Genomic DNA, 18,322 nt, shown 5'->3' on the forward strand with positions numbered 1-18,322 from the left:
TCCTTCAACGTTCGTCTCCAAATAATTGTCAAATGATTTATCACAGGACGAGCCTGTCAGTCCGGATGAGCTGGAGTCGTTTTAATACATGTTTGTTAAACCAGAACAACTGCCGGAGACGCCTCTACTCTGAAGGATTTGTTCTGATCCATGGCCCAAACATGTTTTGTTTTTTTTCTAATCCAGTTTGATTTTGTAAAAGAAAATAAACCAAATAATCCAGATGTGATCATCAATCATCAATGACGTGCTACAACAAAGATGATAATATGTCAAATGTTGCACTGATGACACTGAATCCTTCATTATGAAGTTGATGTATCTGTTCTGACTGATGTTAGCAGTGTGGGTCGTTTTGTGTCCATTTGAACACATGCATATGCTGAAGGTTAGTGCAGCCTGGACACACAAATTTGATCACTTGAAAAGATGCTGCACGGGTCCGTCCTAAGATCTGATCTGTTTTTCATGCCGTCTGAACAAAGTAGTTTACGTTAGGGCAGCTGTTTTTAAATGATTCATACTCTGTGAAACATAGGGGGAGTTTAGTGTTTCAACAAAGATATGCTTTTGGTGTTTAAATAAATATAATCCACTGCCTTAAAGGTCACACATTCTCCTCCTCCTCTTCAGTTTAGATAAGTCTCAGAGCTCCTCAAAACATGTGTTTCTTGTTCTAAATCCACTCTGATCCTGTATTTGATCATGTCTATAAACCCCTCTATTTCAGCCCTGCTCAGAACAGGCTGTTTCTGTGTCTGTACCTTTAAATATGTAAATGATCTGTGTCTGACCACGCCCCCTCTCTGGAAGGGCTCGGGTGTACTCGGTGCTTTCTTGCTCCATGTCCTATTGTTTACGGTGAGAAGGCAGACTCAGAGGGCAGAACAAACACCTAGCTGTGGGAGTGTCACCCACCTGGGGGAGGGGCTACTGCCCTTTGTGATGTCATGAAGGGAAAATCTCCAAACGGCCTGTTTGAGCACACATTTTCTGAAAAGTGGAGCAGGCAGAAGATGGAGAGGATGGACTTTTCTCATCATTGGGGGGTTTGTAGACGGACTAGAGACAAATATTAGTGTTAGATAAACATGGAGAAGAGGATTTTCTGTGACCTTTAAGTGGAGATTTCGTAACACACGACTCAAAACCAAACCTGTCAAGTGTTGAATTAATGACACCTCCGGGGGTGAGGGTCAGATGAAGGACATTTGGTTTCTATGTTATGTCTGTAAGCTTGTGAAGACGCTCTGAGTCAGACATTTTTGTGACAGTGCAGAATAGGTTTTAGTTTTTGGGGGGAGCCCAGCACTCCTCACAAACCATGTCTGAATAATTTAAGGTCCAGAGGAGCGGGATGATTCAGTTTAGTCTATTATGGCCTTTCTTTAAATATCCCATCTTGTGTCGAGTGCTGTCAGTCGTCTGTGTTTCTGTGACGTGCTTTCTCACCGGCTTTGTCTCGTCTGTCTGTGCAGGATGTTGCTTCAGAACGGCTGGAGCACCCAGGCGCCGCCCACATCACCAACACCGAGTCCGGCTCCTGGAAAGGTCAAAACACACAGCCTGTTAACGGCGTCCTCAGCAGGTATGATGATGATGATTACCTCATTTTGTTTCCCAGAAAGGACGCTGCTTTCTGAGAAAACCCCCAACAGGGCAGTTCTTGAACATGATCGATTATAAATGTGAGAAGCTGACGTTGTTTGCAGCAGCAATGATTAGTCGCTTAATTGAAGAGAATGTTTCTATTTTTATAATCGCTCGAGTCGTTTTTAAGAATCTGCCTTCACAAAACCAAGATTTAATGCCCCCCCTATGTTCACTTTCATGCTAATCTAAACATGTTGTTAAGGGCTGCTGGTCACATAAGACAAGATAAGATCAACTTTATCGACCTTTATGAGCATCATTTAACTCGTTGTGATCACTTTATGAAGATTTAAAAAATGAATAAATCATGTTACTGATTCTGCTGCCTGAGTCCCGTTGTGTTGGTATTGAATTTGAAGGTGTGAAGTCTGTGACCTTAATTCTCTCTGTTGGTTGTCCTTGTGACAGGATGGCAGAGAGTGCAGACACGAAGCACCAGCAGCCGTCGGCCTACGACAGCACGTGTGTGTCCGCACGCACACGACCGCTCGTCAGCTGTCGACGACGGCGGCTCATGCAGCCCAACACTGTACCCAACCTCAACGGCAAGGTGAGTCTCAAGAGCCCGGCCGCCACATGATCACAAACTGTGGGAAAGAAAAATCATCACAGTGGTTAAGTTGGTATGAACGATTCAATGCTTAGAATCGTGTTGAATTGCTCGGAAGATGTTAAATGTGAAGTTGCAGAGCGAAAGAACAAGTGTGCTTTTATTCTGAAAGGAATCGTTTGTTTTATAGCTGCTGCTTGAACTATGTGCAAAAATTCAAAGTCCGCAGAAACGCGGCTTCTCCTACTTCCTCCTGTTAGCTGTAGCATTAGCTGCATGTAACGCTCTGTTCTAGCCCCCCTCGATAAAAATTTGTCAGTCCGACGTCATTGTCAGTGTGAGATCACTGATCTAAGCCCATTGGCTCGTTGTGGCAAGCCCTGCAGCTCATGTTGCATGCCCGTTAACTTCTGTAGCACGCCCACGATATGCCGTAGCCTGCGGTAGCACAGTAGTGCTAAGGTGCTAATGTTTTTGCTCCCCTCGGACGGAGCCAGTGGCTGCATTCCCAATATGGTAAAAGGGGCGGGACATTTCCGAGAACCGTGCTGAGCAACTGACCAATTACGGCAGGTCCGACCAATCAGATCAGACTTGAACTCTGATCTCTGAACGTGGGCACTTCAGAGCCTTAGAGAGAGAGTCAGAAGAGAGCCGGTGCATGGAGCGGCAGGACGTGAAAACAGACACTTTTTATAACTTTATCTATTGTGAACATACTTTAGTAGGTACATAGATTAAATATAGGAACCCCAAAAAGGGCATGATATGGGCTCTTTAAATACTGCTGCATGCTTTTATTTTGAAAGAAACGGTGTGCTTTAAAGCTGCTGCTGTCACTGATTATTCTCTCGTTGTGTAACTTAGCAGATGAATAAATAAGAGATCTGTAACTTCATTATGAAAAACTGGGGCAAACTACAAAGATAAGAAATCACCCTCGTGACTACTCACAAGTTTTAGTGGAAAAAAAATAGACACACACACACATTAACAGCTAAGGCTTCTGTGAGACAAGAGTCAAATGTTTAATAGACCGAGAGAACTGTAAACAACAGTTAACGTTAGCCTTAATCTTTAGCATTTAGAGTTTCAGGACTGGCTCGCTGTGGTGTCGCTGTTTTGGTGTTCATGCTTTCATCTCAGTAATATGTGTAGAAACGTGTCCGAGCCGGTGTCTGTCAACAGAACATTTTGATCTGTAACTGAGCAGTGTCAGTCAGACGGCATGACCATCATAATCTGAAAGTATCGACCATGTGCAGCAGCAGCGTCGCTCAGATTGGTTTATGTGTAGTGCTGCCCTCATGTGATGCTTTGTCGTTTATTTCTCCAAATAAGAACGCCCACAATTTACATAATCCTCTGCAAGCTCATAAACAGTTTGAAATTATGATATCCAAAAATCACTGACGCCGGTAGCCTAGTGGTTAGTGCGCGAACCCCTCGTACAGAGGCTAAAGTCCTCCAAAGAGGACGGCTTAAATTGTAATTATTTTTAAAATGTATTAGATGAGGACATTACACACTAGGCCCCCATGTCCACCTAGTGTTTTATTCCAGACAGAAAAGCGCTGGCTGTACGCGTTGGAGCACTTGCATGAAGTGTTTATGCGCTGTAAGGAAGAGCGCTGCACGTCCATCCTGTCTCCATGACAACAGTCTGTTGACAACAGACGCTGTATGACCGACACGGCTCCATTACCTTTAACTGTATGTTTTATATTTGAGATCATTTTACCCGATCATACACGGAGCAAAGACATTGTGGGTACAAGATATAAAAAATATGGCCCCTTCTGAAATGTTGAAAGATTTTCAAAACAATGCGCTCGCAGCAGCCGCCCTAAAAACACGAAGCGATCAAGAAAACCGACGCTGGGCGCTGTGCTTTTTGTCCAGACGTCCACCTACTGCTGCAAACGCTCTCTGCTTATTAAAAACAATAGAATAAAAACGCTGGGTGGACACATGGTCTAAGGGTAAAGCATCACAAGTAAATATGCTACTATTAGCATAACAGCTAAATTGAATCCTGGTCCTAAATCCTAAATTGAATCCTCAGCACTAGAGCAGGTACTGACAAAAATATATTTTAAAACATTTCTAATAGGACGGTCGACAAGACGACGCGTATAAAAGCTTCCAAACAGTTTCACATGCAAGATGGACACATTCATAACAATGACACACTAACAGCTGTAGTAGATCAGTGAAGAAAGTCCTTTGGGGTGAAACATCGTCCCTGTGACATTCAGGAAGTATCTTTCTGTCTGTGTTGTGTTAACTGCTGTTACCTCAGTCATGACGTTAGAGCCTTTACATGGAGCTGACTCACTGAACTCCTGAGGTGCTCCGTTCCTCTTAGAATATATCAGAAACACTTTGTCCTGCTCTGAGTAATGCAGCATGAGCTCCATACTCGTGTCAACAACATAAAGGTTGAGTTTTGAGTGATCACAGCTTGATATACGGTTTCCCCCTCATGCTCTTTCAGGCCCAGAGGAGCAGCTGTATCCAGTGTAACTGCAGGGTCAACCCCAGCTGTGTGATGTGCGGTGGCTGGCCCACCCCCAGAGAGGACCCCCAGTACGAGCTGCCCACCCTGGAGCGCCTGTCAAGACTGGATCTTGGCGTCCACCCCATCCTCTCCTTCCCCGACGGTCAGTGTTCAGCCAGCGCCTCGCTCGGTTTACGCCAGCCGTTTCCTTCTTTACATCCAGAGAGGAAGACGAGGAAGACAAACAAGGAGTGGCAGGGGAGATACGTCTCCCCAGGAAGTTCTTAGAAAACATTTTCAACCATTTACACAATCTAGTCTATCAGTAGTGTGCGTCATGTGACCCGGGAATGACTCTCTAGAACTCTGCTTTCTCCTCACTGATTTAAGCCTCTTATTTTTCTTTATTTTTGTGATTAGAAAGGAAATGAATAATTGAGACTTGAGTAGTATTTACAGCAACACATTTGGCATTAGCTCTTGTAGTAGATTGCCCTTGGCTTCTTATAAATGCTGCATGTGATTGTGAATTGCTAATGTTGAGCTACAGATGGTGAATCTGAAGTATCTGGCTCGACTCTGCTCTCTCTTATTTTGTGTTGTTGTTGTTGTTGTTGTAGTAATCTCCTCTTTGTTTTCTCCCCCTCAGACGTTTGTACCGGCCTCCGTCTGCAGCAGGTGATGAAGAGTCAGTGGCAGACGAAGTCGCTGGAGAGGAGCAAACCACTGAAGAAGCTCTCGCTCAAACACAAGCTGTCCTCGTCCAAAGAGAAGCACAAGTTCACCAACTCACTCATGGCAGTCAGTAAGTACAAATGCGTCTACTCGGGGAGGCTTTTTGAGCCGCCTTTAAGCCCGTCAACATTTTATATTCCAGTCCCTTAATGTCAGACTTTGGTATGGACACTTGAGTGTTTTAAGGTGGATTCAGTAGAAATGTTTTGCTGCAGCTTTGTAAACACAACATTCAAACTGAGCCCCTCCTCCTGGGCTCATTGCCACCAGAAACGCGCGCCCCCTGCAGGACTATGCGTGTATGTTCACTGCCTGTAACTACACTGCAAGCTACCTGAGAATATCACATTTGTTGTACATAGGGAAGTAAGATGATCAGATTGAGTGGCTTGTTCACAAACTGAGATAAAGTTGGAGAATAAAGCAGAATTCAAATCAATAAATAAATAACACTCCCTCGCCCTGGTACAGCTTCTTTCTATTGGAAACACTGCACTCATTACATCACTCATGACAGGGAAATAAAAAGTCATCACAGTTGAGTGTTTGTTATTAATGTTGATAATAATGATGATAAAATAATCGTAGATTCTCTTCTCCCCTCCTCTTCTTGTCACTTTATTTCTTGGCTCTTTATTAAATTCCAGCTGTTTTAATTTCACATAACAGTTTGTTCCAGTAAGCGTTTATTTCTCAACAGCAGGGGGCAGATGCTGCTGTGAGGCTGTCTGTTGTCTCTCAGCCTCAGTAGAAGCTGCAGACTTTATTCTTAACTTCATAATCTCATGAATGTCGGAGCTTGCACCTCTATCAAAATGCAGTCCGTAAAATAAAAAACATGAGATGTTTATGGTGAAAACTTGTGCGACTCCTCGGTATAATAGTTGTAATAATGGTTCTTGTTGCCTTTCAGGACTGGGCCACTATAAGAACCGTGCTGACAAGCAGAGGACAGTAGACAGCAGCGTGGGTAGCAGCAGCGCCGCTCTGAGCGCGGCCCGCCTCGAGGGCCAGGCCGTGTGTAAGACGGAGCGGCTGCAGGGCCTCTCCACCCCGCTGGGGCCCTACGACAAGAACTACAGCCGCAAGAGATTAAGAGAGCACTCTCTGGACCGGACTGACAGTGAGTGTTTTCATGAGCCGAGCTCTGGTTTCAAACATTCATTCATTTGTTTATTTATGATTTGTTTGATAGAGACAGGTAGAGTATACATGGACAAACTGAAAACAGCCATCCAATGCAAGATTCATAGTGTTTGTAGCGGATGCTGATTTGCAGCAGAAGGACTTTTTGTGTAAAGATTGAAACAAAGAGAGGAGTAAACTGGGTACAGCAACCATCTGAAAGTCCTTGCAGTGTGATGTAGGAGCTAAATATGTCTACTGTCCTCCAGCCTCCCCTAAACTGTTCCTGGAGTCGAGCAGCCCCTGCCCCTCTCTGGCCAACATGCACTCGTCCCTCCACAGCCCCCTCACGCGTCAGCTGTCCACGTCTTCAGAGAACTCCACGCCGCTGGGCCCCGGCAGCCAGAGCGTCCCCAACACACCTGTAAGGACATGCTGGAAACCAAAGCTGCTTTCTCTGTTTTTTTATATTGGCTTGAAGGTCTCATGGAGATTGGGGTTGTCAAAGTAATGGATACTTTGATTTTTAAAAACGTTACCTCATCAAAACTAACGGTAAAGTATCAAAATAACAAATAAAAACAACAGATCTAAAAGCAAGCAAAAGGTAGAAGCTGTGTATTCACAGGTTGGCTAACGGGGACATTTCTTCAGTCCTTCAGGATGCAGAGGGTTCGTTTCTGTCTCCTGCAGACGGAGAGCAACTTTAACAGGTTGCTCATTTAGCGTGATTTAAAAAAAAGATATTTCTCGTTAAGAGGAAACTGACTTATTTTTCTGACCTTAAAATCAGAACAGGTATCCATATCTTTTGATTTTTTTCTAGTTCCATATCCAAGTTTTAAATTGTAGTTCTGTGACGACCCTCACTGGGACAACATGTCAGTGAGTCAGAACGACGGTTTAGAGTCGCTGATCCAAACCTGACCTGTCAGTTTAATCTCAAACTTTACATCTAAGCTCTTTGACATGTTTTATTTTAGTTCCTTTGTTCTGTTAAAACGTTTAGACATGCCTGACTATGATCGTTACAGCCTCGAAAGTAGAATATGAAACCTGACGTCTGAAGAAGAACGATGTGAGGACTTGTTAACACGCAGGGCCGTGATAGTGAGGACGTTTACTAACTGAAACTCAAACTGAAACTTTGTTGACGTCGTGGTTTACTTTGTTTTTCTGCAGCTGCAGAGACAGGAAGTGTGAGGAAACATAAAGTTGTGCAGTTTAACAGTTAGTGTTGAATCTGTGTGAGGAAATGTTGAGAGTTAAACAAAGACAGATATCAGTGTTTAACATTTCACCACAAAGTCCGACCTTAAAAGTCATAAAATAACTTCAGATTTCTGCGTTGTTACTAAAAAAAAAAACTGAGCAAACATCTGATTCCGTTGAGTAGAAAACAGAGTATAATCATTGTAATATCGTTTACACATATTTACATTTATTATTATGTTGAAAATAAATTGTGCTCTCTCGAGTTTCCGTTGTATTGTTTAATGAATCCTCCACGTTGACTCCATCACTCGTCCCTGTCCTCCAGCAGCAGCCAATCAAGAGGAGGCGAGGTGAAAGCTCCTTCGACATCAACAACATCGTGATCCCCATGTCTGTGGCCGCCACCACCCGAGTGGAGAAGCTGCAGTACAAAGAGATCCTCACCCCGAGGTAAACACACGGGTCGGCTCAGGCTCAGGACGCCACGCCTCACCATCATCGTGTTTTTCCCCCCGCGGCCTGTCGGCTCTGACACACGCCGCTCTAACTCTCCGTCTGTGTTTATGATGAAGCTATTTCCCTGTTCTCACTTTTTTATTTCTGTGTGTACAGTTGGCGATCAGTGGACATTTTCTCTCAGCCAATCACTGAAGAGGAAAATGAACGAGAGGTCAGTTTTCACCTTCACTTTTTCTAATGAGTTCATGATATTAGTCTGATTAGTTACTGTCATCAAAGGCACACACTGTACGAGGGGGTGGATTTATTTATAAGCTATCCGTTTTGATTTTAAAGAACGCTACATGTTATCCACAGTTAGGCGTGTAGCTGACCTGATTGACAGGCGGGCGTGGTGTAACGGTTTGTCAGGAGGTTTAAAACCCGCCTCAGCTCCAGCTCTCAGCCTGTCGTTAGGTTGACTGAAAGTTAGACTGAGACAGCATTTCCAACATGGTGGCTGCTGCTGATGAGCCTCTGGAGCCCCCTGCAGGAACAAATGGGTGACATCACTCAGGCTCCGCCCATTAATATTTACAGTCTATGTAAATTCAGACAGTGTGCAGGAGTTTGCCTACAATATTTTGTATCTAAAAACACAAAGATGCCCAACATTGCACGCCCAGGGCTTCTATATTTGTGACAAACCTGGTCTGATCCATGTTTGCACATCAGTCAGTCAGAGATGTGCTTCATAACAGAAGTGTAATCATTCACTGTTTAGTTATAATGAGAGATATTAACACACATACACTGGCAGTGAATTAACAGTGACACCTGGTGGTCAAATGCGATACAGGTCCAGGTTTCATTAATAGGATAAGTTGCAGATATCTGACAGTTATTCATAGTTCAGTCTTCTACATTTGTACCATCTTGTTTTGAGAACCCCCCTTTGACCTTCATGTGACAAAGACTGGATCCAGAACTAACATAATTCTATAATATAAACATCTGTTGTGGTGTGAAGCGGGTTTCCTGATGGTGTTTTGTTTGTTTGTTTGTAGGTGGAGGACCTGACAGACGCAGCCTTCACTCAGCACCATCAGCCCTACGAGGACCAGGAGCGTTCCCGCTGGACTTGGATGGCTCTGGCTCCCGCTAAGAGGAGGGGCAGCAGGTGAGTCCGGCCCCCCCTCGGGTCTCACTCAGACTGTAACACACTCGTCTCTGATCGTAGGTGTTCACTCTGGACTGTGTGTCGTCTCTCAGGTCATATAAGTCGGTGGACGGGCGGACAACGCCGCTGCTGTGCGGGACAAACCCTCCGACGCCTCAGCCTGCGTCCCCTGACCCGGGTCACTGCCCCATGCTGCACGATTACAGCTACGTGCCGTCACCCATGAGCCCGCCCAGCCCGGACACCACCTCCAACCCCCACACGCCCTGCTCCCGAGACTCCCACCGGCTGCTGTCCAGTGAGGACACTCGCTGCTCCACGCCCGACTTCACCTTTGAGGAGCGGGTACGTAGAAATAAGAAATCTCCCCGCTGCTTGTGTACTGGGACAAGGACTGTAGACTTTTAACTGGTCCCATTATAAAATAAAACCTTATTTAACGCGCTGTGTCGTCTTGTGTTCTGCAGACGGTAGCACCGTGGGAGCGCCGCAGCTTCCCCCTGCCAGAGGACCCAGAGCCGGAGCCGGAGCCGGAGAGCGACCACATGAGGCCCAGAATGCGCAGCATCTCAGGTTGCCGAGTGACGGCCTACGGGCGGCTGGACTCGGACGACATGGAGCCGCCTTGTGGTGATGAAGACATCGGCGGCGGCCTCGCCCCCAAACACAAGGCCTCCACCCACCGATGAATGACTGACAGGCTGAGGCCCCGCCCCCCGCCCCCCCCCCTCCACAGCTCCTCTCTGGCATTAACAAGCAGAACCTCAAAAGCAGAATAAGATATTAAATGGGTTCCTGTTGTTTGATATTCAAACATCAGTCTAATACTTTCACAGTTTTTAGTGAACATTATGGAGATAGAAGCCTTTCCCTACACTTGTTTTTGTCACAGGAAAAAAAAGGATAAATGTAAAAAAAAAAAAAAGTATAAAACAACACGTTACAAAAAATGTTTTCTGTAGTAGGCTAAACAATGTACATGGGGGCTTAGTGGTGTTTCATATGTCGCGTGTACACTTGTAGCGCACTATGTAGCGGACTCCTCAAAATATGGCCAAAGGGTGTTTTTCTATTGACTAGTTTGCTTGTAATTCCCATGTACATTTTTAGTGGAGTGACAAATAACAAAACAAGAAAAAATACCCCCCCTCTCCTCCTCCTCCTTCTCCTCCTCCTCCTCCTCCTCCTCATCCAAATAAACAGGTACATTTGAGATGTGGTTCCTTCTTCTCCCTCTAGAGGTCGCCTGAAATCACCAGAGCACTTCTCCAAACTGCCAAGTCTGGTTTTGTTGGTTTTGCTTTTCTTTGTTTGTTTTTCATTCCTGACATGTTTTATTTGTGTCTCTTCTGTCTGTTCCAGCGTAACACATAATTTGTGTGTTTGTTTGTTTTTCTTTTTTCTTTTTAAATAGTGAAATCATTCCTTTACAGTCTCTTTCTGAGAGTGTCCAGCCCCCCACCCCCCGGTGAACTCTCTTTACCCTCGGTTCTGTTTTAAAGAGGGTGACGGCACAGAGAGGACCGGGGGCAACATTTTGAGCACTTGCCCTTCAAAGAAAGCGCTGATGCATGCTGGGAAAACATGCTAATGCTAGTCTTATTATCACAACAGCACACGGATGGAGTTCCCCTTCGCAGGTTAACAGATTATAACACAACCTTCTCCCCCCCCCCCCCCCCCCCCCCTCTTAGCGTACAGTCTCTGCTGTATTTAAAGGAGTCAACATGTGGAATAATAAAACAAAATCGCCCTCTCGCCCTCTACTCCTCTTCTTCTGGTTCGGCTTGACAAACTGTTCTCGTGCAAACATCACAAATGTAGCAGCTCTCAGCTAGAATCCACCCCGAGCTCAGGTTTTCAACGTAAGGGAATATGTTCTGCTGTTTGTTAGTTTCACTCTCAGATTGATCAACATGGATTTTCTTTTTGCCCCCTCCTCCTCCTCCTCCTCCTCCTCATACACACACTCAAACATCATAACCACACTCTCCGCCCCCCCACCCTGCCACCTCCCTCTCCCCTCTTCTTAAGTAACTAATTGCTATGCAAAAAAAATCTATGGTTGTTTTCATTTTACACCTCCTTTTTATGCCACAGCCATTCAATCACTGTTTTTTTTCTTTTGTAGTTAAGATGTCAATGTACCTGTTCGATTGTTGCAGCAGTTAACCTAATCAAAAAGCAGAATTGTTTTTTCTTTTTTGTAAATAGTACCATTAAAACATTTATGTTTAACTTGGCGGAGCTGGTCTGGCCTCGAGTCCTTCAGTGTCCAAACTGTCTCCAATCACTCATCCAGTCATCCACCGGGTCACAGCCAGGAGGGCACGCTCACATGAGCAGCACATTCACACTCTACACACTCCTCCATATCGCTGTGCATCCTGGGAAAGAAACAATTGAGTGCACATAGTAGTGTGTGAGTTTGATGAGGGCCAAACATAATTCATTGTTGGGCAAATAGTTAAGAGAAACATTGAATCCCCGCCTGTCAGAGTCGTCTTTGATGTCTTCAAAGTGTTTTTAACTGGTCATTAAACACTCAAATTAATCTTGATGAGTTTTTATGTCCTACAAGGTCAAACGAGACCATCAGCATGATTGACTGTTTGTCATAAAGTGATTTTTAATGTGGGAAACAGCTGGGGGGGTCACTGCTCACTGCCTGAAATATATATTGCATATTACAGGGGCGGCTGTGGTTCAGTTGGTAGAGTTGATCGTCTCAACCGGAAGGTCGGGGGTTCGATCCCCAGCTCCTGTATCTACATGTCTGATGTGTCTTTATACAAGTCACCATGAATTGCTTTGTCTGCTGTGTGTGAATGGGATGAGTTACTTCTGATGGTCACTTTACATATCAGCCTCTACCATCAGTGTGTGAATGTGTAGGTGTGAAAGAGAGTCAGAAGACCAGAGAAGAAATATACAAGCTCAAGTCCATTTACCATTTATCCTCCTTTTTTAAAAGTTTAAATAATTCTCAGAACTCCTCAAATCATGTGTGTGAAGTTTCTTGTTCTAAATCCACTCTGATCCTGTATTTGATCATGTCTATAAACCCCTCTATTTCAGCCCTGCTCAGAACAGGCTGTTTCTGTGTCTGTACCTTTAAATATGTAAATGAGCTGTGTCTGACCATGCCCCCTCTCTAGAAGGGCTTGGGTGTACTCGGTCTTTCTCGCTCCATGTCCTATTGTTTACGGTGAGAAGGCAGACTCAGAGGGCAGAACAAACACCTAGCTGTGGGAGTATCACCCACCTGGGGGAGGGGCTACTGCCCTTTGTGATGTCATGAAGGGAAAATCTCCAAACGGCCTGTTTGAGCACACATTTTCTGAAAAGTGGAGCAGGCGAAAGACAGAGAGGATGGACTTTTCTCATCATTGGGGGGTTTGTAGACGGACTAGAGACACATGTTAGAGTTAGAGGAACATGGGGAAGAGGATTTTGCATAATGTTTGCGTGTAAAGATGGAGTAATGTCAGCTTGTTTTGGAAGTCTAATCACGAGAAACACAACGGTGACTTCATAGCATTTATTTTCAAATACACATATACAGCAACAAGTATCATCATAAACCAGTTATTGATAAAATGCACAATAACGAGAACAATCACATTTCCACAACTGTACAGCGTCAGAAAGAACCCAAACAAAAACAAAAGAACAAAAAAAAAAAGTGATGAGTTTTGTTACTGCAGAGACTTCCCCGGACACAAACGTTACCGCACACCTTCATCGCCTCTTCTGCAGTGGGATCGACTCCCAGACCCTAACACACACACACACACACACACACACACACACACACACACACACCTCCATCCTGCACACTGAGACGACTGCTCTGTCTGAAAAGAATAAGGAAGCATGCAGATAATGTTGCAAGCACGCACTTAAATCCTGTCTGATCGTTAACTTAAAGTATTTGTGATTCATAAAGATTTTATTTTGACTCACAGCCGGGAGCAGATTTGGTATATCCCTCAGGATCCAGAGAGCATACACTAACAGGATATACAAAAAGAAAGGGAGGCAACAAGCAGACAAGCTGGCTCTTACATGAGGTGCATGCAAGAAGGTCTTCCACTTTATATTCATGGGAGTATTAGTGATGAATATTTATCAACATGAGGACATGTTAGAGCCCCTTAATGCTTTTATTTTTGTAACTTATTGAAAACTTCTTCTTGAATCTGCAGCTGGTTGCATTCATATCGTTGATCAAACACAAGATTCTTTGCGATAAAGTCTGCAGGAACTCCCTCAAACTCTCCTCTGATCTGTGGCGTTTCAATAAAAACACATTAAATGGACAAAAGTATGCGGACGACTCGGCAAACTTACTGAACATTTGAACACTTCGATTTTTTCACGATAGCCACTTTTTATTCCAATTAAGGAAATCAGCCATCAGCACTCATTATAAAAGCCACCACTAGGGGGAGCAAGGTAAGAATCCTGAGTTTTGAAAACTGTTCTCTAAACTATGAATTGACAATTATACACAAGTTTTTTTAATTAGCTTTTCTTGCTACTTAACTTTTGAGCACTTCTGTTCTGTTGTATGCTAGGCCCTTTTGTTCCAATTAAGGAAACCAGCATTCAGCACTCATTATAAAAGCCACCACTAGGGGGAGCAGGGTCATCTTTTTTTCCGTCTTTAAGGTGGAATCCCTTCTTTTTTTTCCCCCTAATTTTCCAGCTGTGTGTACGGGTGTTTTTAAAAGCGATTTTTCTTCTCAATCTTAAACAAATCAAGACAAATTGTGGTTCATTGGTTCGAGTTTTTAACTTATTTAAGTATTGAAAATTGTGATTTTCTGATCACAGAAGACAGGACACAGGAAAGGACAGCATTAAAACAACAACATATCTCAGACCTGCTCAAATTTAAACGTTTTCCTCACTTCTTCATGGCAATTTTTTTTTTTTAAATCTTCCCTGGCTTCTGAAAATAACTAAATTAAAAGATGAACCCAGGAGAGTCACTAAGCTGACATGCATCCCTGTATTTTGTTCACTCCACTTGTATATGATAACGAGTCATTTCAGTCGATTTGAAGCTTGTTTCTCTCGTGATAACTGGATCGTTTTGTGGCGATCTTGAAAACAAAACAATATTCTGGTGAAACGTGTTTCTATGATTTTTTGTGCTTTTGTAACTCTGACGATAAAGATGAAGAAGTCGAGATCTCAGGAAAACAACCGGAAATGACTCGTTATCACAGGAAGACAAAGAGAGCGAAATGTTTGGATGCATGTCCGCTTCAGGCTTCCGTAGAAATGAGCAGGAAAAGGTTTAGGAACCTCTGTTTAAGTTTTGTGTGTTTCTTGTTTTTAATTTGCCTGAGCGCACAGAATCCCAGTTTGGTGTTGAAGAAGTCGAGCAGCATGGTTAAGGGTGAACTGGTTTCATCGATGCGACTTCAGGTGTCCACATACTTTTGCCCATTTGTTCATGTTGCTGTTTTTCTGAGACCAGAAGATGAAATCTAGCAGCTGACGTGGGTACAGGTGTCATTTGTCTAACTGATGATGAGCTCATCGCTGTACAGTTTCTCTTCTTCATCTTGTCGCGTGCCAAAATCCCTCATCTCAACTTGGCCTTATCAACCCATCCATCCATCAACAACCTTCATCCATCCTTCATCCGTCCCTCTCTTTCTCCAGACAGTCGTTCTCTTTCTGGTCAATGAATTTTAAAATACTACTTTTTCTTTTTTAAAGTGAGACTATGTAACTATGTTTGAGTGAAGTAAACACACACTCTTTGTCTTTAGGATTAATTCTAGAATAAGTGTAATGCAGCCTTTGTGTAGTTATATACACTCAGAAGTTTCTCTGCTGCAGCCTCACTTCATCTGCTGCATTACTAGCAACTGTTAGTGTCTGCTAGCTAGCATGATGTTAGGTAAATCAAACATTTCTGGGACTTCTTTACACTTGGCTAAACGCTAAGTTGTAGCTTTTGCCTGAAATCAGACAGAACTGTCAACTTGTCTGTTTGTTTCTATCTTCAGTTTGACTTCACTGAGCCAATCACATGAGAGCAATGAATCCACCTGAAACTGTCGTGGGTTGAAGTAAACACTGATGCATATCCATGCTAACATTTAGCCTCTGTTTTACGGGAGTGGAGCAAATAAAAACAAACTAAGCCTCCGAGAAGACATGCTAGCTTTAAAAAGAAAAAGATCATATCAGTGGCAGCTGTCATTATTCCTCCTTCTCTGTTCTGACACACAGTTAAACAACAAGGTTACGCTCAGTGTGAAAAGTTGTTCATGCCTTTGAGGTATGTTTTCGTCCTGATAGATGGCTGAGTAAGATGCGTTACACAATCAGAGAAATTTAGATCAACCTCGATGTGTTAAAAAGTGTTTCAAGCACCACAAAGTCGCTTTAAATGGAGCGTAACCACAGAAGAAGAAGAACTGTTTCGGTCTCGACTGTGGCGCTTTTTTGGCTCGTGTGCAATCATCATGGCCGTCATTAAATCTGAGGAATATTTGATCAGCTTTTCTTTAAAAGGTTTGAAACGGTTTAAGACCTCTGAAGTACGTTTGTTTTAGTTGTGTCAGAGATTTAACCCAATCAGGCACCCTGCATTCATGTGGCGTCCGACACATCGGAAGAACGAGTTTCCGGGTTGGAAAATGCACATGAACGCCTGCTCAAGTCGGAACAACAACTCGAAAAACTCAAAAACTTGAACCATCCAGAGGAGCACACGAATGCAGCAACACACCTAGCATGACAACCGCATTCGTCCCGCCCCTGGCACTGATTGGCTAATGGTTACTCCCTCCAGCACTCATTGGTTAACCTCTAAAAGGAGAAACACTTTTTGCCGGAAAATACCCGACTAATCAGTGAACCATGTGGAGTTGGCTTAGTTAGCTTAGCATATAGCATCATCTAAGAGGCCTATATTTCGCAGAAGTTACGTAGTCTCGCTTTAAGAATAGTTGTTTAAGAATTGCCTTAAACGTTATTCTGGCTACGTTTAATGTGCAGGTTAAACACTGTAATCAGTGATGAGCTTCCTTGTCATAATTTGGCCATAAAAGTTAAACTTGAAAGGTTAGTTGTCTTCCTCATACGTCAAAGCTGAAGCGCATTTACAAATAGAGCAGTAACAAAAAATCAAATCAAAATAACACTGACAGTAGCAGGCACAATACAAATGTTTCTTCATATCAAATACATGTCATATATCCACAGAGTACGATTATAAAACTGTGCCCAACACAAACCAAAGTTTCTACTCTAGCCGTTCTGTATTTTTTTTTTTTTTTTTTTTAAATCCAGGTTGCACCCGGGTCACCTACAGAGGTGCCGCACATGTCGGGACTACACAAAGCAAAGACAGCAGCGAGGTCTGTAAGCATTTTTTTTTTCCTGCCTTTACGAAAAAAACAAAAAACAAATTGCTACTTTTCTTGAAACAGTCTTCCCCTCACTGTACCCTGTCACTGTTCCTTCTTCAGCGTTTGCACAAACTGGCACCTAACAGTCCGCTTTCCCTCCGTTTGACAAGTTCTAGCTTTAAAAATAAAGAAAACTAAACAGAAGTGGACACCCATCGAAGGGGACATTTAAAACTTCCTAAAGGGTTCACAGTCGATGTTGACAGGAAACCGGGTGTTTGGATGATCCACCAGGATATGCATGAAGAGAATTAGTCAGATTCACAGGGAGAACTTGGCTCTGCTGGGGTGCTTTGACTCTTAAAGGGAAACTTACAAAAGGTAGAAGAGCAAATAAAGACCACAGAGAGAAATTCAATACATGTTGGCCTAAATGTTAATCCGTTTTTTTTTCTTTTAAGAACAGTTAGTGAAGGATAAACAGTGATGGGTAGCTAAAAAAGTCCTGTGAACATAATGAGGAAGGCATCACAACTCCTCTAACGTGGACGTGTGGTGGAGTAGGAGGTGGAGGTGGAGGGAGAGGTTGGAGGAGGGGAGGAGGAGGAAGAGGAAGAGGAGGTGCATTCACAAGCCTTGTTTGGCCAGGGAGGCGGACACCTGGTCGGCCAGCGTGGAGAGCTGCGGGGAGTCGGCCATGTTGATGCTGCCGGAGGAGGATACGTTGCTGAGCTGGTGGGGGGAGTCTTCCAAAGAGACGATCTCAGCGCCGTGGTCAGTGCGGGCCTTGGCTGTCTCACGGAAGCTCAGTTTGTGGCTCTCAATCTGGAAATCACAGAAAAAGTCATTCCCACATGCTGGGTGGAGTAAATGTCTAAAAAGATGCAGGGCGCCCTCTGCTGGCCGATTTAATGCTTAACATAAACCCTGACTGATAATGAAACAACTGCTTCTAAAGCTCAGATTAAATTTCACAATGTCACAGTTTCATAGAGCCCAGAGTGATATTTTGTAGCTGCTTCTTTTGACAATGTGCACAAAATCCGAACACGTGAGGAGCTTCAACCAGCAAATGTTTGACCTAATGTGATGATTTGCACATTATGTCAAACATTATTGCATGTTCTTCCCCAAAGAGATGGAAAGGCCATTTTTAAGGGTGGCTAATATCAAGTTACTACAATAAATCTTTAAAAGTTTGGCCAATTCTTTCAAATGTTTGAAACTTAATTTAGAATTATTAAAAAACAAACATTTTCATTTGCGAACGTTGGCTACCTCATTCCTCCAAGCAGCGTGCAGCTGACTAAGTAATCACCACAAATAAACAAAATAATATTTAAAAAATATAAATTATATATATATAAATATGCTTAAATAAAATTAGGGAAGATGATGTAAAATGATAATAAGATCCAAAGAGCCCCTAATTAACCTGAACACCGCCAATATTCAGTCTAGCATGCTCAGATTATAAACAAGACTCAATAACTGGGAATCGTTAAACAATTACAGACGATCAAAATGGATTTATTTTAATCTTCGCT

General features: G+C 43.4%; 2 protein-coding genes across 17 annotated transcripts in view; one reads left to right on the plus strand and one right to left on the minus strand.

Annotated features, from left to right (window-relative positions):
* The window catches only part of kansl1a (KAT8 regulatory NSL complex subunit 1a), a 38,552-nt gene extending 26,913 nt beyond the window's left edge, over nucleotides 1-11,639 (plus strand). For 4 of the 5 annotated variants that reach the window (XM_061028956.1, XM_061028954.1, XM_061028958.1 and 1 more), the window contains 11 exons: nucleotides 1,479-1,588; nucleotides 2,062-2,203; nucleotides 4,701-4,866; nucleotides 5,353-5,508; nucleotides 6,352-6,561; nucleotides 6,833-6,987; nucleotides 8,104-8,228; nucleotides 8,391-8,448; nucleotides 9,284-9,396; nucleotides 9,489-9,741; nucleotides 9,864-11,639. In XM_061028956.1, coding sequence (XP_060884939.1) covers nucleotides 1,479-1,588; nucleotides 2,062-2,203; nucleotides 4,701-4,866; nucleotides 5,353-5,508; nucleotides 6,352-6,561; nucleotides 6,833-6,987; nucleotides 8,104-8,228; nucleotides 8,391-8,448; nucleotides 9,284-9,396; nucleotides 9,489-9,741; nucleotides 9,864-10,085 — 1,710 coding nt within the window. In that variant the 3' untranslated portion in view covers nucleotides 10,086-11,639. The remainder of the gene's footprint in view (nucleotides 1-1,478; nucleotides 1,589-2,061; nucleotides 2,204-4,700; nucleotides 4,867-5,352; nucleotides 5,509-6,351; nucleotides 6,562-6,832; nucleotides 6,988-8,103; nucleotides 8,229-8,390; nucleotides 8,449-9,283; nucleotides 9,397-9,488; nucleotides 9,742-9,863) is intronic. The other variant, XM_061028957.1, reaches the window with a different exon arrangement.
* A 1,284-nt stretch (nucleotides 11,640-12,923) lies between these two features.
* Nucleotides 12,924-18,322, minus strand: part of mapta (microtubule-associated protein tau a) — a 37,536-nt gene continuing 32,137 nt past the window's right edge. For 11 of the 12 annotated variants that reach the window (XM_061027898.1, XM_061027897.1, XM_061027891.1 and 8 more), the window contains one exon: nucleotides 12,924-17,600. In XM_061027898.1, the coding sequence (XP_060883881.1) occupies nucleotides 17,403-17,600 (198 nt within the window). In that variant the 3' untranslated portion in view covers nucleotides 12,924-17,402. The remainder of the gene's footprint in view (nucleotides 17,601-18,322) is intronic. The other variant, XM_061027892.1, reaches the window with a different exon arrangement.

Source organism: Labrus mixtus, chromosome 21 (genome assembly GCF_963584025.1).
Source record: "Labrus mixtus chromosome 21, fLabMix1.1, whole genome shotgun sequence".
NCBI classification, from domain to species: Eukaryota; Metazoa; Chordata; class Actinopteri; order Labriformes; family Labridae; genus Labrus; species Labrus mixtus.